This window comes from Xiphophorus maculatus, chromosome 13 (assembly GCF_002775205.1).
Source record: "Xiphophorus maculatus strain JP 163 A chromosome 13, X_maculatus-5.0-male, whole genome shotgun sequence".
Classification (NCBI taxonomy): domain Eukaryota; kingdom Metazoa; phylum Chordata; class Actinopteri; order Cyprinodontiformes; family Poeciliidae; genus Xiphophorus; species Xiphophorus maculatus.
This window is the reverse complement of record NC_036455.1, coordinates 5,684,123-5,699,661: the sequence shown is the minus strand read 5'-3', so window position 1 is coordinate 5,699,661 and position 15,539 is coordinate 5,684,123. Positions and strand designations below refer to the sequence as shown.

The following is a 15,539-nucleotide window of genomic DNA, read 5'->3' as shown; positions in this document are numbered from 1 at the left end:
TCCAACATGCTGCCACCAATAGCAGCGCTCTTCTAGAAACAATACGGTAAAAAGTCAAAAACAAATAAAATAATGTGAGACGGTGAATAATTGTTCACAGATTTTTGGAAAACCGAGCTCTTTAAACTCACCCTCTTCTGTTTCCCCCAAATCAATGGTGATAGTGTCTTTGTCCTGATCCGACTGCGGCCGCAAAGACGTTCTCTCAGACTCCAAACTCTGCAGGTCAGAAAAGGAAAGAAAAATATTCGACATGTTTGGATGGGAAGTTCAAGCTGCTTTTATACTTTTAAATTTGAGGATATGAGGAAAAAGAAAAAAATTAATCATCAAAGCATCAAATCGATGTTTTGACCCTGACAAAGCTGCGCTGGTGTCAGGGTTTATTATAAGCCTGGCGGGCCACCAGGCTTTACTTGTGCCCCCAGCAGGCTAAACAATGCTTATTTATTTAACTTTCTTTTTTAAATGTTTGCATTTCTTAAGACTTTATAATTGGTGTTCAGGTATTAATCTTCCAATCTTTCAATAACACAAAATTATCAAGTAATATTTTCAAATTTCCTGTCAACTTTAAACATTTTTTAACTCTAAAACACGACGGACCGCTGGATGAATGACTGCCCTAGCGCCCCAAGCTCCAGGCTTCGCAAGTTTTCTGGGGCAAACCTTGGCTGGTTGTAAAGTGTAAAAACACAAAATGGAAAATTATTGCTGCTACAACTAAACAGGGACATAAAGCTCTGGAAAAACTAAGAGCCCACTGCACTGAGCCCCATTAAAACCTCCAGGTTATTCCACCAAATATTGATTTCTGAACTGTTCCTGAGTTAAAACATTAGTTTTGTTGTTTTTAAAAGAATATGAACTTGTATCCTTTGCATTATTTGAGGTCTGAAAGCTCTGCATCTTTTTCATTATTTTGACCATTTCTCATTTTCTGCAAATAAATACAAAAGTTTTGCTTGAAATGTCAGAGACATGTTGTCAGTGGTTCAAAGAATAAAAGAACAATGTTCAATTTACTCAAACATAAACCTATAAGAAATAAAATCAGAGAAACTGATCATTTGAAGTGATCTCTTAATTTGTTTTCCAAATCCGTATTTACGGATCTGTAGCGGCAGAAATAATCACCTGATCTTCTGTGTTGGTAATTGGCTGCTTCTCTTCACCTCCATTTTCCAACTGAAAACCACAAACAACCAAATTATGATTTTACTTCTTCCACACATAAATCAATAAAATCACCAGTAATGTCATTAAGCCTGACACCTTTTCTGAATCTAGAGCAGATAAATGGTTTCCATCGTCAACAGACTTCCCCAAAGAGCTTTTGCTCTTCGCTAAAGCTTGATCTGTAACAGACTCCGCCTTTACATGAAACAGTTTCTCGCCCTAACAGAAACACAAAAGAGGCAAAATGAACGAAATCGAGCCAAATGTTTAAAAGCCAGAAAAACAGAAATGATTGACTCACCTCAGCTTGAGCCTTGTTTGAGACTTTTTCACATTTCCCCAGTGAGCTCTCAGATAGCTTCCTCTTTTTTGCAGCTTTTAGAAACATAACAAAACAACACGAGCAGCAGCAGCTTTAGTTTCACAGAAAAAAATGGCTTCAGGGTCAAAGGTCAATGTAACGCAAGGGGTTTTAATTAAAAAAAACTTTTTAGTCATCTGAGAATTTCTAGATGGGTGGATGGAGAAATGGATGGACGGATGTATGTATGGATGGATGGATGGATGGATGGATGGATGGATGGATGGATGGATGGATGGATGGATGGATGGATGTAGAAATGGATGGATATAGAAATGGATGGATGGATGTAGAAATGGATGAACGGATGGATGAATGGATATAGAAATGGATGGATGGATGGATGGATGGATGGATGGATGGATGGATGGATGGATGGATGGATGGATGGATGGATGGATGGATGGATATAGAAATGGATGGATGGATGAGATGTAGAAATGGATGGATGGATGTAGAAATGGATGAACGGATGGATAGATGGATGGATGGATGGATGGATGGATGGATGGATGGATGGATGGATGGATGGATGGATGGATGGATGGATGTAGAAATGGATGGATGGATGTAGAAATGGATGGATGGATGGATGTAGAAATGGATGAACGGATGGATAGATGGATGGACGGATGGATGTAGAAATGGATGAACGGATGGATGTAGAAATAGATGGATGGATGTAGAAATGGATGGATGGATGTAGAAATGGATGGATGGATGGATGTAGAAATGGATGCGCGGATGGATGGACGACCGGACTGTAAACTTTGATATTTATTTTAACCTTAAAAATGCGTCAATCCAAATCTGTTCAATAAACTACGAATTAAAATTTGCATAAATGTAAAAGTTGTGAGGAAATCCTGATTAATGCAGAGACGTTTATAAATTTCCTAATTTCACCCGCTGAGTGATTTAAAGCCACTAACCGGTTTCAGAGTCGGATCCTGACGCCGTCGCGGCCAGAGCATCAACATGACTCACCTGCTTACCAGAAACATTCACATCACACAGAAATCCCTGAAAATATTCATTTACTTCCATACAACCCAACTCGCTCTCACCTGGGCCAGCGGGGGCCGGTTCATGGTCTTCCGGGCCCGGTGGATCTTGTGTGGGCCTGGAGAGGCGGCGGGAGTGGAGGGAGCAGAAGGAGACGGGGAAGAGGAGGCGGAAGGAGCTGGAGGGAGGTTGGCCTTACTGGTGGACGGCCCGGAGACGCTCATCTTGGCTCGGCCAGGAGACAACGGGGAGGACGTGTAGGGAGAGGGAGACATCGAGGAAATGGACTTTGCAGCATGACCTATTAAAAAATAAATACCTTAAAACAAAATCTGTAAAAGTCATGAAAGTTAAAAACAAAGAAAAACGAACCAAGAACTCGCAAACAATATAAAAAATCTATGCAGGTTTGATTTACTGAATCCTTTTTTCATATTAAAGGTGATCTATTATGCTTCCTTGAAGCTTAGGTTTATGGTCTATACAAAACATGTTCATTACATTTTTTGCACAAAATAATTCTTAGATACTAAGATGTTAGTCTGCTCAGTTCTGCTTATTTTGAGCTCTTTTAGGCCTCCTGTCACTTTAAATCCAAATAATTGGCAGCTGGCAATGCCCCTGAAGGTTATCCTGCAATAGTCAGCCCCGCCCACTCCTCACTACTACCCAGGGCTGCCTACTGACCAGTTCTCTGTCCAACAGGTCCGGAAAATCTCTGAGACCTGGGTATTACCCTAAAAGTACTCTATAAGAGATAATCTATTTAAACTGGTGGCGAAAGTGATTCGTCTAGCTCTAACTACCTCCAATCCAGAAGTTATGACCCTTTACAGTTAAGAAACAATCAGCTGAGTAGCCCTCACAGCTGCATAATTCCAATAACCACTTCTGTTAACGGTAGCCCACTTTCTAAATCATAACTTGCACTTGGAACCGGCTAGATTATGTTTAGTGACTTAGATGTAAGTCCCAGGGTCATTATTTATTCTCACCAAAGGAAATTATGAAGCCTCCTATTTACTGGAATCATGTACATTAGTTTTCCCTTAATTAAAAGAACTGAACGAAGATTAAATGACTCTATTAATTCCAATGTCCACCAACCTCTTTAGAATTTTATAGTATAAATTTATTAAGCAAGCTTAAGCAGGGATATGCGACATACAAATCAATAATCAATCGTAAATAATTCAAAAACAGTGTAATAAAATTTACATGTACAATCATACTACCCTGTCCTCTTTTCCCTGACTAAAGTCGCAAGTTCTGAGATGGAATTTCAATGAGCAGATTCAACTCATACCCAGACGATGGTGGATCTTTGGCAACAGGAATTTCTAGCATCCTTGGTTGAGGTCTTTGCCTTGTGTGGAAAAAACCCTCTTTAGAAAAGAAACAAAGCAGAACGGGTCCGAATCCTTTAGCAAAACCCAGTTCCTCATCCCTGAGGGAGCTTTGTCCTTCCTCCAAGTCTTGTTGCAGAGTTTGTAATTGCTGGGCTGAGACGAGACCGACGATCGAATGAAGAACCAGGGATGGGGCGATGGAACCCAGTCCTTCCTTGGCGGTGTGAAGTCCGAACTCTCCCGTGGTTCTGAAGTGCGGTCCGTGGCTCAATCTGCTTCAGCAAGTTGTCTCTCCTTCTGCGCCGTCGGACTGGGAACGGCTGGTTCCTCTTTTCAGCCCCTTTTTATGCATCTCTCCACCATGTGTGTGTATGGGGAGGTTTGGTCTACGTGACTTGCTTCACATCTGCTATGTATCATGAAAAAGCCCCCACATTGCCCAACCTATTTCTGCTGACCATAGTGGAAAGTCCCGTACTTCCCCTTTCTCCGTTGCTTCAGCCAAACTCAACACTCCAACCATCCTGTGCGCTCTGACCATCTGTTCAGAACTGCTTGCGACATTTCCTGTTTCAGGACTGTACTGTATTCCTCTCTTTTTCTATAACCCACTATTATTTATTATAGCTCATTAAACACATTAAATCTGTTGTTAAACCTGTTTGAATTAATTTCAAATGATTACAACTTCACATTATCACAAGTTTGATCCTTAGTTAACAATCAATCACATCTCTTACTTATTATAATTCATCAACCATAATCTTTCCACAGTTAATTCATTACAGAAATCATTACAGATCACATTTCAGATAATACATTTCAGAAGGTTATTATGTGATTACTTGTATTCATTTTACTATTCCTTCATATTCAATTTAATTAGCTTTTAATCAAACTACAAGATTACTTATTTTCTCCCAGGCCTCTATGCACCTTTTCTGCATGCACCCGGAAAGATCTCACACCCTATGCCAGTTTTCTTGACACCCCCTCCATGAGATCGGACGGTGCTTCGCAGAAAACACAGAGTCCAAAGTCAAAAGAGATCAAGTCCATCATCACAAGTGATAGTGAGGATGTCCCGCTCATAGCAGGTAACCGGAGACAATGAAGGTGTCCAGGAATCCACAACCGCATACTCCGACAGATCGGATGGCGGAGAAAGCCAGAGTTCTGCACCCAAATCGTTGTCAAGTGTAGAGTCACCTGAGACGGAAAGGGTGGAACGTTCCAGCGGAGGCGGCAGAGGCGAAGGCAAATCCATGCCGAAGTCTGGCATCGTTGATGGATGGTTGCAGTAGCCGTCCAACTCTGCCAGCAGATCCTGGAAATCCATATCACTTGGTGATGGAGATGAAGGGGAAAGGATGTCCTCAGTCTGGCATGCTTGGGGAGATGAACTGAGTTTCTCAGTTTGGGTACCTTTCTCGTTAGTCGCACTGCTGGCTTGGCATCCGACGTCGATAAACAAATCTGGAGACACGGGACGTGTAGGCGGAAGATAGTCGCCCACCGCCACAATCCGGCCATCCAACAGATGTAAAGTTGGGAGGCATTGCCGAGTAAGTTGGTGTTCCCACAACTTATGAATTACGGGCAGCCGTAGCCCCGTATACAATGGAGATGCTGGGAAGTCGTCGTCGGCTAGGCCAAATGCAGAGGTCCACACGATTTTGTGCACCCGTTCCAGGGATCTAGATGTGGAATCCGCTATGTAGGGCAAATCCTCCAGCCCTGTGGCGCAGAGAATTGCCGTTACATCATTAAAATGGCTGCTCACGCATTTGTGACACCAGCGGGCGGACGATGCCACCCAAATGAATCCATAGGATTCTGCGGTGATCCCACATCCCACACAGCAGGTTGATGCCTGAGGAGAAACAGTAACCCAGGTAACTTCATGATCAGTGGTTATTGATTAACTACATGTACTTACAATGACGAAAATGCTAAAGCGAAAGCTGAGAGAGTAGGCTGGTTTTAAGCCCGTGTGCCGGCTTGTTTTGCGAGCCAAGGTGAATTAATCACAGGAGCCGAAATGTCATGATCTGGTGCTGGTTCACCTCGATCATAGACATGAGCTGAATCATGGAATATTGCCGCATAGGTCATCAGCCATACAACAATGGCGAGGTCCGAGGTCTCATGAAGCCAGTAGAGGACCACCAGGATCCCCCAAACCGTTGCCCAAAGAGCCAGAATTACCCACTTTTGCATCCAAATTCGCCGTCCTCGACCCTTGATAGCCAAGGCCTGGCGCGCTAAGTAGATGAGGATAGATACTGCGAAAAGCCCTTCTAGAATGGCTGTGAGAATCTTAAATGGGGCGGTTCGTGTAGCTTGTGCGCCCCCCAGGACCAATTCCAGTATCAGGGCTGCGGTATCGGTGATGAGCCACAGGCAGACCACAACGCCCCTGCGCCAATTGATGCGAGTACGGCCCATCAAGTAACAGGCAAAGAGGGACGAAGCCAACCCCCATCTGTGGAGAATGAATGGACGGAGGATAAGCTTGGCATATCCTTGTAGCGCGACGAAGATCCTCATAGGATGTCCCTTGGGCCAAGGACCGGTGTGGCAGAAGACTACCCAGGCCAGGGTAATCCCTAAGTGCTCAATGGTACTCACTTGAATCGGTGCAAAAAGTGAGTTGGGATTTGATGAGTTGGTCGAAGAGTTGTTTTCCATGATGTGAGATGATGGTCGCTCTGGATCAGGTCCTGTCGGCAGCTGCGATGAAGGTTGAATGGGTCGCAGGCACACGGCAGCTCTCTCTTATGCAGAAGTAGGCTCCTCCTTAGGGGGGAGGGGCTGGTAGTTCCTCTTTTTGCAACGACAAAGTGCTTTCAGCCACGCCTCCAAGACGATTTTGCCGATGAGTATTGCTACGGCGACGCCCAGGAGACCTAAGAGATATGGCCATAGAACGCTAAGAGCGTCTAGCAGCCACTGTTCAACAATGTTGAGGCCTTCTTCCACCACATGAGCAATTTCTTCCACAACCTCGGTGGCGACGGCCACCAAAGTTGCTCCCATAGTCTCATACCAGAAACAGTCATGTTTATTAGAGCCTTCTCCACATTGCTGCCAATGCTCCATAGTGGTGGAGCAGGTGAGATTGGAATACAACAGGTTGGGTCCTACCCAGTCAAACCCTGAGTCGATGTTCCCTTCACACAGACTTTTCCGAAAAGCATGTCCTTCGGCGATGGCTATAAGGGGATTTGGAATGAACGGAACGGGTAGTCCAAGAATGCTCTTGCGCTTCTGGAGATGATATCCTAGGATTGCGTCGGTGCATGTCCGTCCACTCACTATGGCCCTCCGCCATGTGCCATTGATTTTCCGCCAAGTAACCTCAGAAGAGTGAGTGTCATACTCATCTGCATAATGTTCCTTGCAGTAGCTTTCCCAACCTCGGACGGTTTGGCAGGGTCTTCTGGCCAAACTGATTGTGCATTCGAGGACCCGTCTTGTTGTGTTTCTACAGGTCATGCGCCAAGGTCTCGGGTTGACATAACTGTCAGGTCTCCAAAAAACCCCAGGCCAAATCATGCGGTCTTTCGAATAAACCGTGGCGATGTACTGGTACTTAACCCAGTAGTTTGTTGATTCCGTGAGGCATGGTGTTACCCAAGCTTCGAACTCATCTTGTTGAAGTCCCCACCACTCGTAGTCCCAATTTCGAGTGTAATCTTCATACCAGGCCCGCAAAGCCCACTTAGCAGTAGGTGCTTTGTCAGGGTCAGGGCAGTTGTACCTCCAGGTGGAGTGAATAGCGTTCCCAGTTTGCCAGAGGTCACAACGTGGCGATGAGTGGGTTTTCCTCCAACAGGTGTCATTAAGGCTCTCAAAAATTCTTTTGGCGACACATTTGTCAATTTTTGCAAAGTCCGTTTTAGGAGCACTCAGAAGGTCATCAGGAGTTGGAAGGGGTTGTGTACGCAAATTGGCAATGTGTAGCTCCTCCAAACCAGTATGAGAGCGAACCGTTCCCTCCGGGAAGTCTCCCATAAAGAACGTCTGGTCTTTGGCTATGTATGTCCATGGGAATGAGTTGTTCAGCCAGGTTTCAACCTCTGTACGGATTGTGCGTGTAGAGTGCCACAAATCAGCCCAGTATTCTTCTATGGCTGTAACTATATAATTCCGTCCTGCACATTGCACAAACTTATTCCAGAGGCAAGGATTCAACCAACTGAAGTGGTGTCTATAACAGTGCTTTTGCTCATCTTCATACATAAACCGTCTAGGTCCTTGTCTGATCAGGAAAGCCGTCATGTTGGTCAAATTGGCTGATGTAGGCAGCATCGTTGTATTAACTGGAAGATTACCTCGGGAGGCATTTCGATAGGTCCAGTTGCCCGTTGGTGCTGTTGGGATGATGTCATCCTTTCTGCAGTTCAGGTGGATGTCTCCCCAAAACTCCCCTCGTGGAAGCCAGGCCCGACAGCCTGAGGACCTGTGTGGGGCTGGGTATACTACTTCGGTATCCCAGTACCCTTGACTTGGCATCAATAGCAGCGATCGACAAGCCATGTTGCAATGCCATTCTGGCATACCTCGGTCCGGGTGAATCCAGTTGCATCTGACGGTCCGTCGTTCTTTGTTTCGCAGAACCCGTATCCAGCAGAGCACTCCAGTTTCGAGGAAGTCATAGTTGTAGATCTCCCAGGTGCGATTCAGAAGGTCGTCCAGAGTGGAGTCGTTCAATCCGAAGGCTCGGCGCTCCACGTACTTTTTCCCGTTGTCCTTGCTGAACAGGCTGGTTCGATTCTGGACAGAAGTTTCGTTGTCCCATGGCACAAAAATAGCAGTGGTGCTTGTATTCCAACAATTGAAGTTAGCGTACTTAGAATGTCCGTAGGTGACTCTTGTATGCGTAAGATACCACGGTCCAACTCCGATGAAGTAGAAGATAGTAGCAAGAACAGCAGCAGCAAACAGCAGGGCAAGAAGCGTTAGCAGCCCTTTCAGGCATAGGGTTTTTCTGGTTATCGTAGTCGTTTTCCGTAGCAAGGGTTCGTTAGAGATTTCCGAGTCGTCGTCGGTGTCAGTAGAGCTGTCTGATTCCGATGTAACATCCAGCAACTCCGGGTCTGTAGGTCGGCGCCTCATGCCGATAGCATCCATCCTGGCCAGATTAGTGCTTCTCTGGGATCCGCTGTATCAGGCGCTGTACAGATTTTTCTCAAAGAGTTGAGGTGGCCTTGGTTGGCAGGGTTCTTTCCAACCCGTCTGGTGGCCCTTCTCTGCTGTAGGGCTGTATATATGGGAGAGGGGTAGGGTAAATCAGGCTCCAACCCCCTCCACACCCACTTCCAGTGGAACACCCTCCAGTAGTCCGGCCTAGGGAATGGGCCTGGGGCGGTTCCATTTTTCAGCGCCTGGTCTTGCCAGGATTCGTGTTTGTACCCTATTGGGGCAGGTACTGAGATATAGGTGTACAATGATTGTCCATGCAGAGTTAGTCTAGTGCGGTACCCCCAGGTTGACGGAGTGAAAATCCTCTGGTGTGGTGGATTGGGGTAGACCCTGTCTATTTCCAATTTCAATGGAAGCCTGGTGTTATTAAATATATAACATTCTGGATTTATTTCCCTCTTTACTATAGTTCTCGCCATACTTCGTGAAGTGGTCCAAATGACCATGTCATTGAGTGAAATTTCACAATACAGTCCTTGCAGTGGTTCAAGATAATGGGGACTCCACCTAATCCGTAGCTCGATCCCCTGTAACCTGAAATACACTGTATTAAAAGTCCATGGTAGAGATCTTGGGCACATAGGGGAGATTGATGCAACATTAACCGTGTTGTCGGATCCTCTTCCTTTCCAAGCGGGCGGTGCGGTAGGGATAAATAAATGTGGCTTCATGGCAGGGGGCGTCGTGTATTCTTCACTTTCCCCCACCTCTTTTACGTTTTGGAAATTGGTGGGTCGGAGATATATGAGATACTTAAGAAAATAGGCCTCAGTGAGCGGATTGGAAACAGTGAAATCTTCTCTTGGCATATCTAGTAGAATGGAGGTGGTAGGGAGTTTTAAAAACGGACCTCTGTCTGATAGTCCCGATGAGACTCCAACCCCCACTTTGAACAATCTAGTCACAAAACACTGTCTCCCCTTTCGCTTTTTGGTTTTTTGCTGACCTTCAGACTTGACGACTCGTTTTCCTCCTTCCGGTGCGTCCATCAGTCTTGGTTTGTCTTTCTCCATGGAAATGCTGAGGCGAGCTTCTGCCAGGCGTGAGTTTTGGGTTTCTTCTTGGGAGGCTCCGGCTCCGTACTGGACACGGTGGCGTGAGTCTGCTCGTCTGGTACCACTTTGATGGCTGCTCCGACTGAGTAGATCCCTTTATAGGGGACGGTGATCATGCGCACTGACAGCTGGACATGACAGGAGGTGCTAGGATCAGAGGGCGTACTCGCCCTGTGAGCCACGCCTCCCGGGTGTTGCAAAACTCCATCCCGAAACTGGGATTCCGCTGTCACCCAGTACAGGCAAGACTTCTCTTTTGGTCTCACCGCATTGCTGCCCCATCCTTCCACCTCTGTGGTGTAGTAATACATATCCGAGCTGCGCACCCCATCTTCTCTTGGTACATCCGGCAGATCCACTATGGGTATCGTGCAGTCATTGATGACCTCCAAAATTAGATGTGCCCAGGTGGTTAGTTCCCAGGGGCCGGTCCACCCACCGTTAACAGCTTGCTCTCGGGCGTCATCCGGGAGTGCACTTAGCTCCTCAGCTGATGGTTGGTATGCATGAGGCCGATGTACCCGGAAGACCACAGGAGAGTGGTTGGCATTCAATGGTGGAAATGACAGGGATGCTCTAGCAGCGTCATATGGCCAGGCGGCTTGAGCAGAATCCCACAGGACATCATGGGGCCCTTCTTCCCTCTTCCACACCCATGGGTCCAATTCCTCTGGAGTGTTCGGAGGGGCGGAAGGTCCTGGTAATATTATCGGTATGGAGCTCCCATAGTTCGGCTGCACTTGCCCATAGGTTCTGTAATATCGCAGCGAGCTGTAAAACCTTGTCACTTGCCACCCTTCAGCTTCGCCTGTCAGTGTTACCTCTCCACTCTTCAGCTGTTCCTCGCACACAGGGCAGTGGTGTAGCTCATCTCCGTCCCACGTGCAATAACAAGTTTTTGGTTTTTCCTGGAGCCACCCCCATTGGGTTTCCAACTTAAGCCGGGGCAGGTAACCCACTCGGCAGTTCCCACAGACTGTGTTGTTCAATACCGTGACTGGGGAGACGCGAAGGTGTTGTAGCATCTCTGCGGTAGCCTCCTGGTGTCTTGGCTTCTCACGGCCCGGTCCTTCCCAGATAATGGGAAGATGGTGGTCGGCTAAACAAACCGGGCAGCCGCTTTTAGCTTTCCTCCAAACCAGCATCTCTCTGTCCTCCGACAGGACTCCATTTTTGGCCCAATCCAATTTCTTCAGGGCTCGTCCTGCCCAAATCCCTGAAGGGGTTCTTCTAATTACAACCACCCCTTTCACGGTGGCCAGTCCGAGATAGGGTGGAATGGTACATGATTCACTGGCCATTTCACCGGCTTCTGTTTCGCTTTAGTCAGGAACCGGCTTGAGCTGCTCGACTCCTTGGATCCCTTTTCTTTCCAGCAATACTGTGTTCCTATCCAGTACTCTCTTGACGATGTCAGTTGTCTCAAACTTGGGTTTTACTGCTGCATGTACAGGTTGTTCTCTTGCTTTGACCCACACGCGCTGTCCCTCTCGGAATGGCACTCTGGGCGTCAGCTTCTCCTTTTTGTCGCTGGAGCCCCGCCCCACTTCCTTCGTGGTGAACGGCCGTTGGTTGAGTTCCATCGCAGGGGCGGGTCTTTCGGCTCTGCTTCTGTCGTTCAGGGCCTGCCCTATTTCCACCGCTTGGGTGCTCCAACTGTTGGTGTTAGCATTTTTAGCTATCCAGCTTTTCACTAACCCTATGGCTCGTTCCACCACTCCGTTAGCTTGTGGGGTGTAGGGTGGCGAGTAAACTCGCATTACTCCATACTTCTGACACCACTGGTCAACCTGTGAATTACGGAAATGAGTCCCATTGTCCGTGCGCAGCTCTTTCGGGATTCCCAGGGCACTGCATACTTGTTCCAGCATGCCGACAACGCTATTGCCGTTTGCTTTCCTGGCTGCTTTTGTAGTTACAAACCCCGACATAGAATCCACCAGCACTAAGAGGTACTTCTCACCTCTCCTTCCTGTTATCCCCATGGGTCCTGCAACATCCATGCAGACTGAGCCCCAGGGGACCGTGCTTTTGATGGACAACCCATCCATCCGCTGCCCTCGGCGACCTGCGTTGTATTGACCACACACTTCACAGTCCCTTAGCACGCGTTGGACTTGTTTCACTGGGATCCAAAGGTCTTGCTCCTCCAGTTCCTTACGGGTAGGTCGCACGCCTGCATGTCCAAGGGCCTCATGCACGCTCCGCACGACCTCGACCACGTATTCTTCTGGGACCTCCCGTCCTTTGGGAGTTCTGTCCCACTTCTCGGTACCGACAAAGACGATCTTCCTTTGTTGGACATAACAGTCCACTTCATCATTCCCACGCCAATGAGCTCCCTCATGCGTGTGTGCTCTTTGGTGCTGCACTTCTATTTCCAACTGCAGCTTCAGCTCAGCAATCTTTTTCCACAAATCTTTGTGTGCCACTGGCTTGCCCTTTGCTGTCTCGAAACCATTTTCTTCCCAAATGGCCAAGTCCTCTCTGAGAGCCTGAGCACAGTAGTAACTGTCGGTTACTAACCTGGCACTTTTGATTTTCCTTTTCACCAGCTCCAGCAATCCTTCCAGTACTGCCGTCACTTCTCCGGCTTGAGCACTACCCGGGGCCTTTCCTTTCTGGCGGCATTTCTCTTTGCCGTCCTGCTTCAGAATAAATCCCCAGTATGCCGACTGGTCGGACCCCTTTCTGGATCCATCGGTGTAGATTGTCCATTCCGGTTGTCCTGGCTTCTCAAGTGTTTCTTGTGGTTTTTTCTTACTGGTAGGTTGTGCTGGCCCAATTTCAAGCTCCGGGTCCAGCAAGATGTCCTCCCATCTTCCCCACCGAGTATTGGTTGCTTTAGTACTTTCCACAGTTCCTTTTCTTAGGTACTTGTGAACTTGGCTTTGTGTGATGACTTTGACTGGTTGTCCTTGTGCTAAATCTTTCAGCACACCCCAATAGCGGGCTAACACCGCTAGCTCTTTCTCTTCCTGCGGGTATTTCTTTTCAACAGAAGTTAGGGTGTAACTCCACAGGGTAACTAAGCCTCCATTTTCGTTACTCACTTTGATCATGGCATCGTCATTCTCGCAGCTGATCTCTGCCACCAGCCTTTCTGACAAACTCCTTGGCTCCAATCTCACAGCTGCTTGAATGGCCCTTCTCAGTTCCTCTAGGTTTTGTTGATTTGCTGCTGTCCAAACCCAGGGTCTTTTTCCGTCTTTCTCGTCGTCCTCACTTTTCCTCAGGCAGTGGTACAAAGGTTTGGCATATTTCTGATAGTTGGGTACATGGTCTCTGACATAGTTGCACAGTCCCAATATTTTCTGCAAATCATTTTCTGACTGTGGTGGTTGAATGTTCGTCAGCTTTTCTCTGTACCCATCCGAGAGTCCCAAGTCCGACGTGACTTGGAAACCCAGATAATTCACTTGGAACTGTCCAAATTGACATTTCTTGAGGTTTAGCTTCAAACCTGCCTTGGTGAGATTTTCAACCACTTTTCGTAGCCTCTCTAGGTGTTCTTCTTCTGTGTCATCAGCAATAAAAACATCATCAATGTACACAGTTGCACCCACGTCCCCCAACACTTCCATCACTGCTGACTGGAACACGTTTGGGGAGTTCTTGTACCCCTGGGGTAACCTTTGCCACACATAGCTCTTGCCTTTGTGGGTGAATGCAGTTTTACCTTGCGACTGTCTGGCGAGGCGTAGAGAGAAAAATCCATTGGCTAGGTCGATGCAGGACTTGAACTTTTTGACTCGAAGAGTTTTCAACGCTCCTTGTGGATTGATCAAACTGGCTCGGTTTGCTATTGTTCTCCGATTCAGGGCCTTGAAGTTGATGACTGGCCTCCAACCCCCTCCAGCCGATTCAGGTTTCTTCACCGCCTGGATGGGGCTGTTGGTGATCGGGTTGAGCTCCTCTCTGATGATCTCTAGGGCGCCCAGCTCCTTCACGATCTTGTCCATCTCCTCGACTGCTCCTGGGTTCAACGGGTACTGCCGAACAGGTGGATGAACCCCACCTTCGATGTGATGAACAAACTTTGGGCCCAAATCTCCACAATCATTTTTGAACCGTGCTACCTGTGCTGTAGCGATGATTTCACGTAGCTCCTCTTTCCCAGCCGGGGAGAAGTCACTCTCTTCAAGTTTCTGTTCTGTCACCGTTGGTATGTCGACCGGTTTGTACCAGTCTTGCTTCTCTGATCCTGTTTGTGTTGGGCCGACTTTCACCAATCTTGCTTTCAAGCTCGTCAGCCTTCTCTCCAGCCTACGATGTGTGCTTTTCTTTTTACTGAGTTCGTCTAAGTCTTTTACTGTAAGGAGATTGTAGGGACCTTTCACCCATACTACTCCTTTCCAGGTCCCATATGGCATTTCTTCTATTTTCCCATTGGCAAACTGAACCTTCAGGTGTCCTGCTGTTTTTAGGTCTTTGCGGGTCATCGACACCTCCGCTCCGGTGTCCACTAGGTAGGGCACTCCTTCCACTTTAGCATAGATTTCGTCCCCTTCCCAGTAGGCATTGTCTAAAACGACCCGCGACCTGGACGCCATTACTTTGGTGACCCTCCGGCCCCGGCTTTACGGGACTCACGGAGGGCCGTCCTCTCTTCTGGGCTCAATTTCCTATACTCCTCATCTGTCAGGAACTGACCTTTCCCTGGCTGATTTGATGAAGCCGGAGGGTTGGTCGGTTTCCCTTGTGGTCCTGGTGGTTTCTGCTGGAACGGTCGGTTCCGGAAGTTGGGTGGCGGTGTTCCTTGTTGAAACGGTCTGCTCTGGAAGTTGGATGGCGGTGCTCCTTGCTGGAACGGTCTACCCTGGAAGTTGGATGGTTGTCTGATGTTAACCCTTCCAGGTGGCTTTGCCGGTTGGCTAGCCTCCTTCTTCCTTTTGTCCTCGTAGTACTGTTGTTCCAGGTCGAATCCTTGCACTGCTACATCCATCTGAGCGACTGTTGTGCTTCTCACTGGCAACTTCACGAACACGATCTCTCCTCTGCGTCCTTTTGTCACCTCACGCAGTACTTTCACATATCTCGCAGGGGAAACGGTCTGCTTAAGTGTGTGCCAAAGCGGTTCCAACCGGCTTCCCTTGTCCAGCCGTCCTCTGGCTCTCTTCACCTGGGACTCTTCATCATCCATGTCCTCCAACACCAGCCTCTCATAGTTGCTCTGTGCTGAATCTGTTCCAACCATCGGGTCCGCAGTCACGCTGGTCAGCCACAACTTTTTGGCTCCCTCGTGGTTGGTGGTAGACAACACGGTTGGCCAAACATCTTTCAGATACTCCTCATTGTTTTCGTCTGCGTTTTTACTCCTAATTACCAGCCTTAGATTCTTCAACTCGGCGTAAGCATCCTGTCCCGTATTAGCGGCAGGTA

The 15,539-nt window shown here is 47.6% G+C and overlaps 1 protein-coding gene across 5 annotated transcripts in view; it reads right to left on the bottom strand.

Annotated features, from left to right (window-relative positions):
* Nucleotides 1–15,539, bottom strand: part of ehmt2 (euchromatic histone lysine methyltransferase 2) — a 37,878-nt gene that overhangs the window by 15,380 nt on the left and 6,959 nt on the right. For 3 of the 5 annotated variants that reach the window (XM_023345065.1, XM_023345068.1, XM_023345067.1), the window contains exons 4-9: nucleotides 2,608–2,846; nucleotides 2,473–2,530; nucleotides 1,481–1,554; nucleotides 1,276–1,398; nucleotides 1,138–1,188; nucleotides 132–219 (exon numbers count right to left, since the gene is read on the bottom strand). In XM_023345065.1, the coding sequence (XP_023200833.1) occupies nucleotides 132–219; nucleotides 1,138–1,188; nucleotides 1,276–1,398; nucleotides 1,481–1,554; nucleotides 2,473–2,530; nucleotides 2,608–2,846 (633 nt within the window). The remainder of the gene's footprint in view (nucleotides 1–131; nucleotides 220–1,137; nucleotides 1,189–1,275; nucleotides 1,399–1,480; nucleotides 1,555–2,472; nucleotides 2,531–2,607; nucleotides 2,847–15,539) is intronic. The other 2 variants (XM_023345066.1, XM_023345069.1) reach the window with 1 other exon arrangement.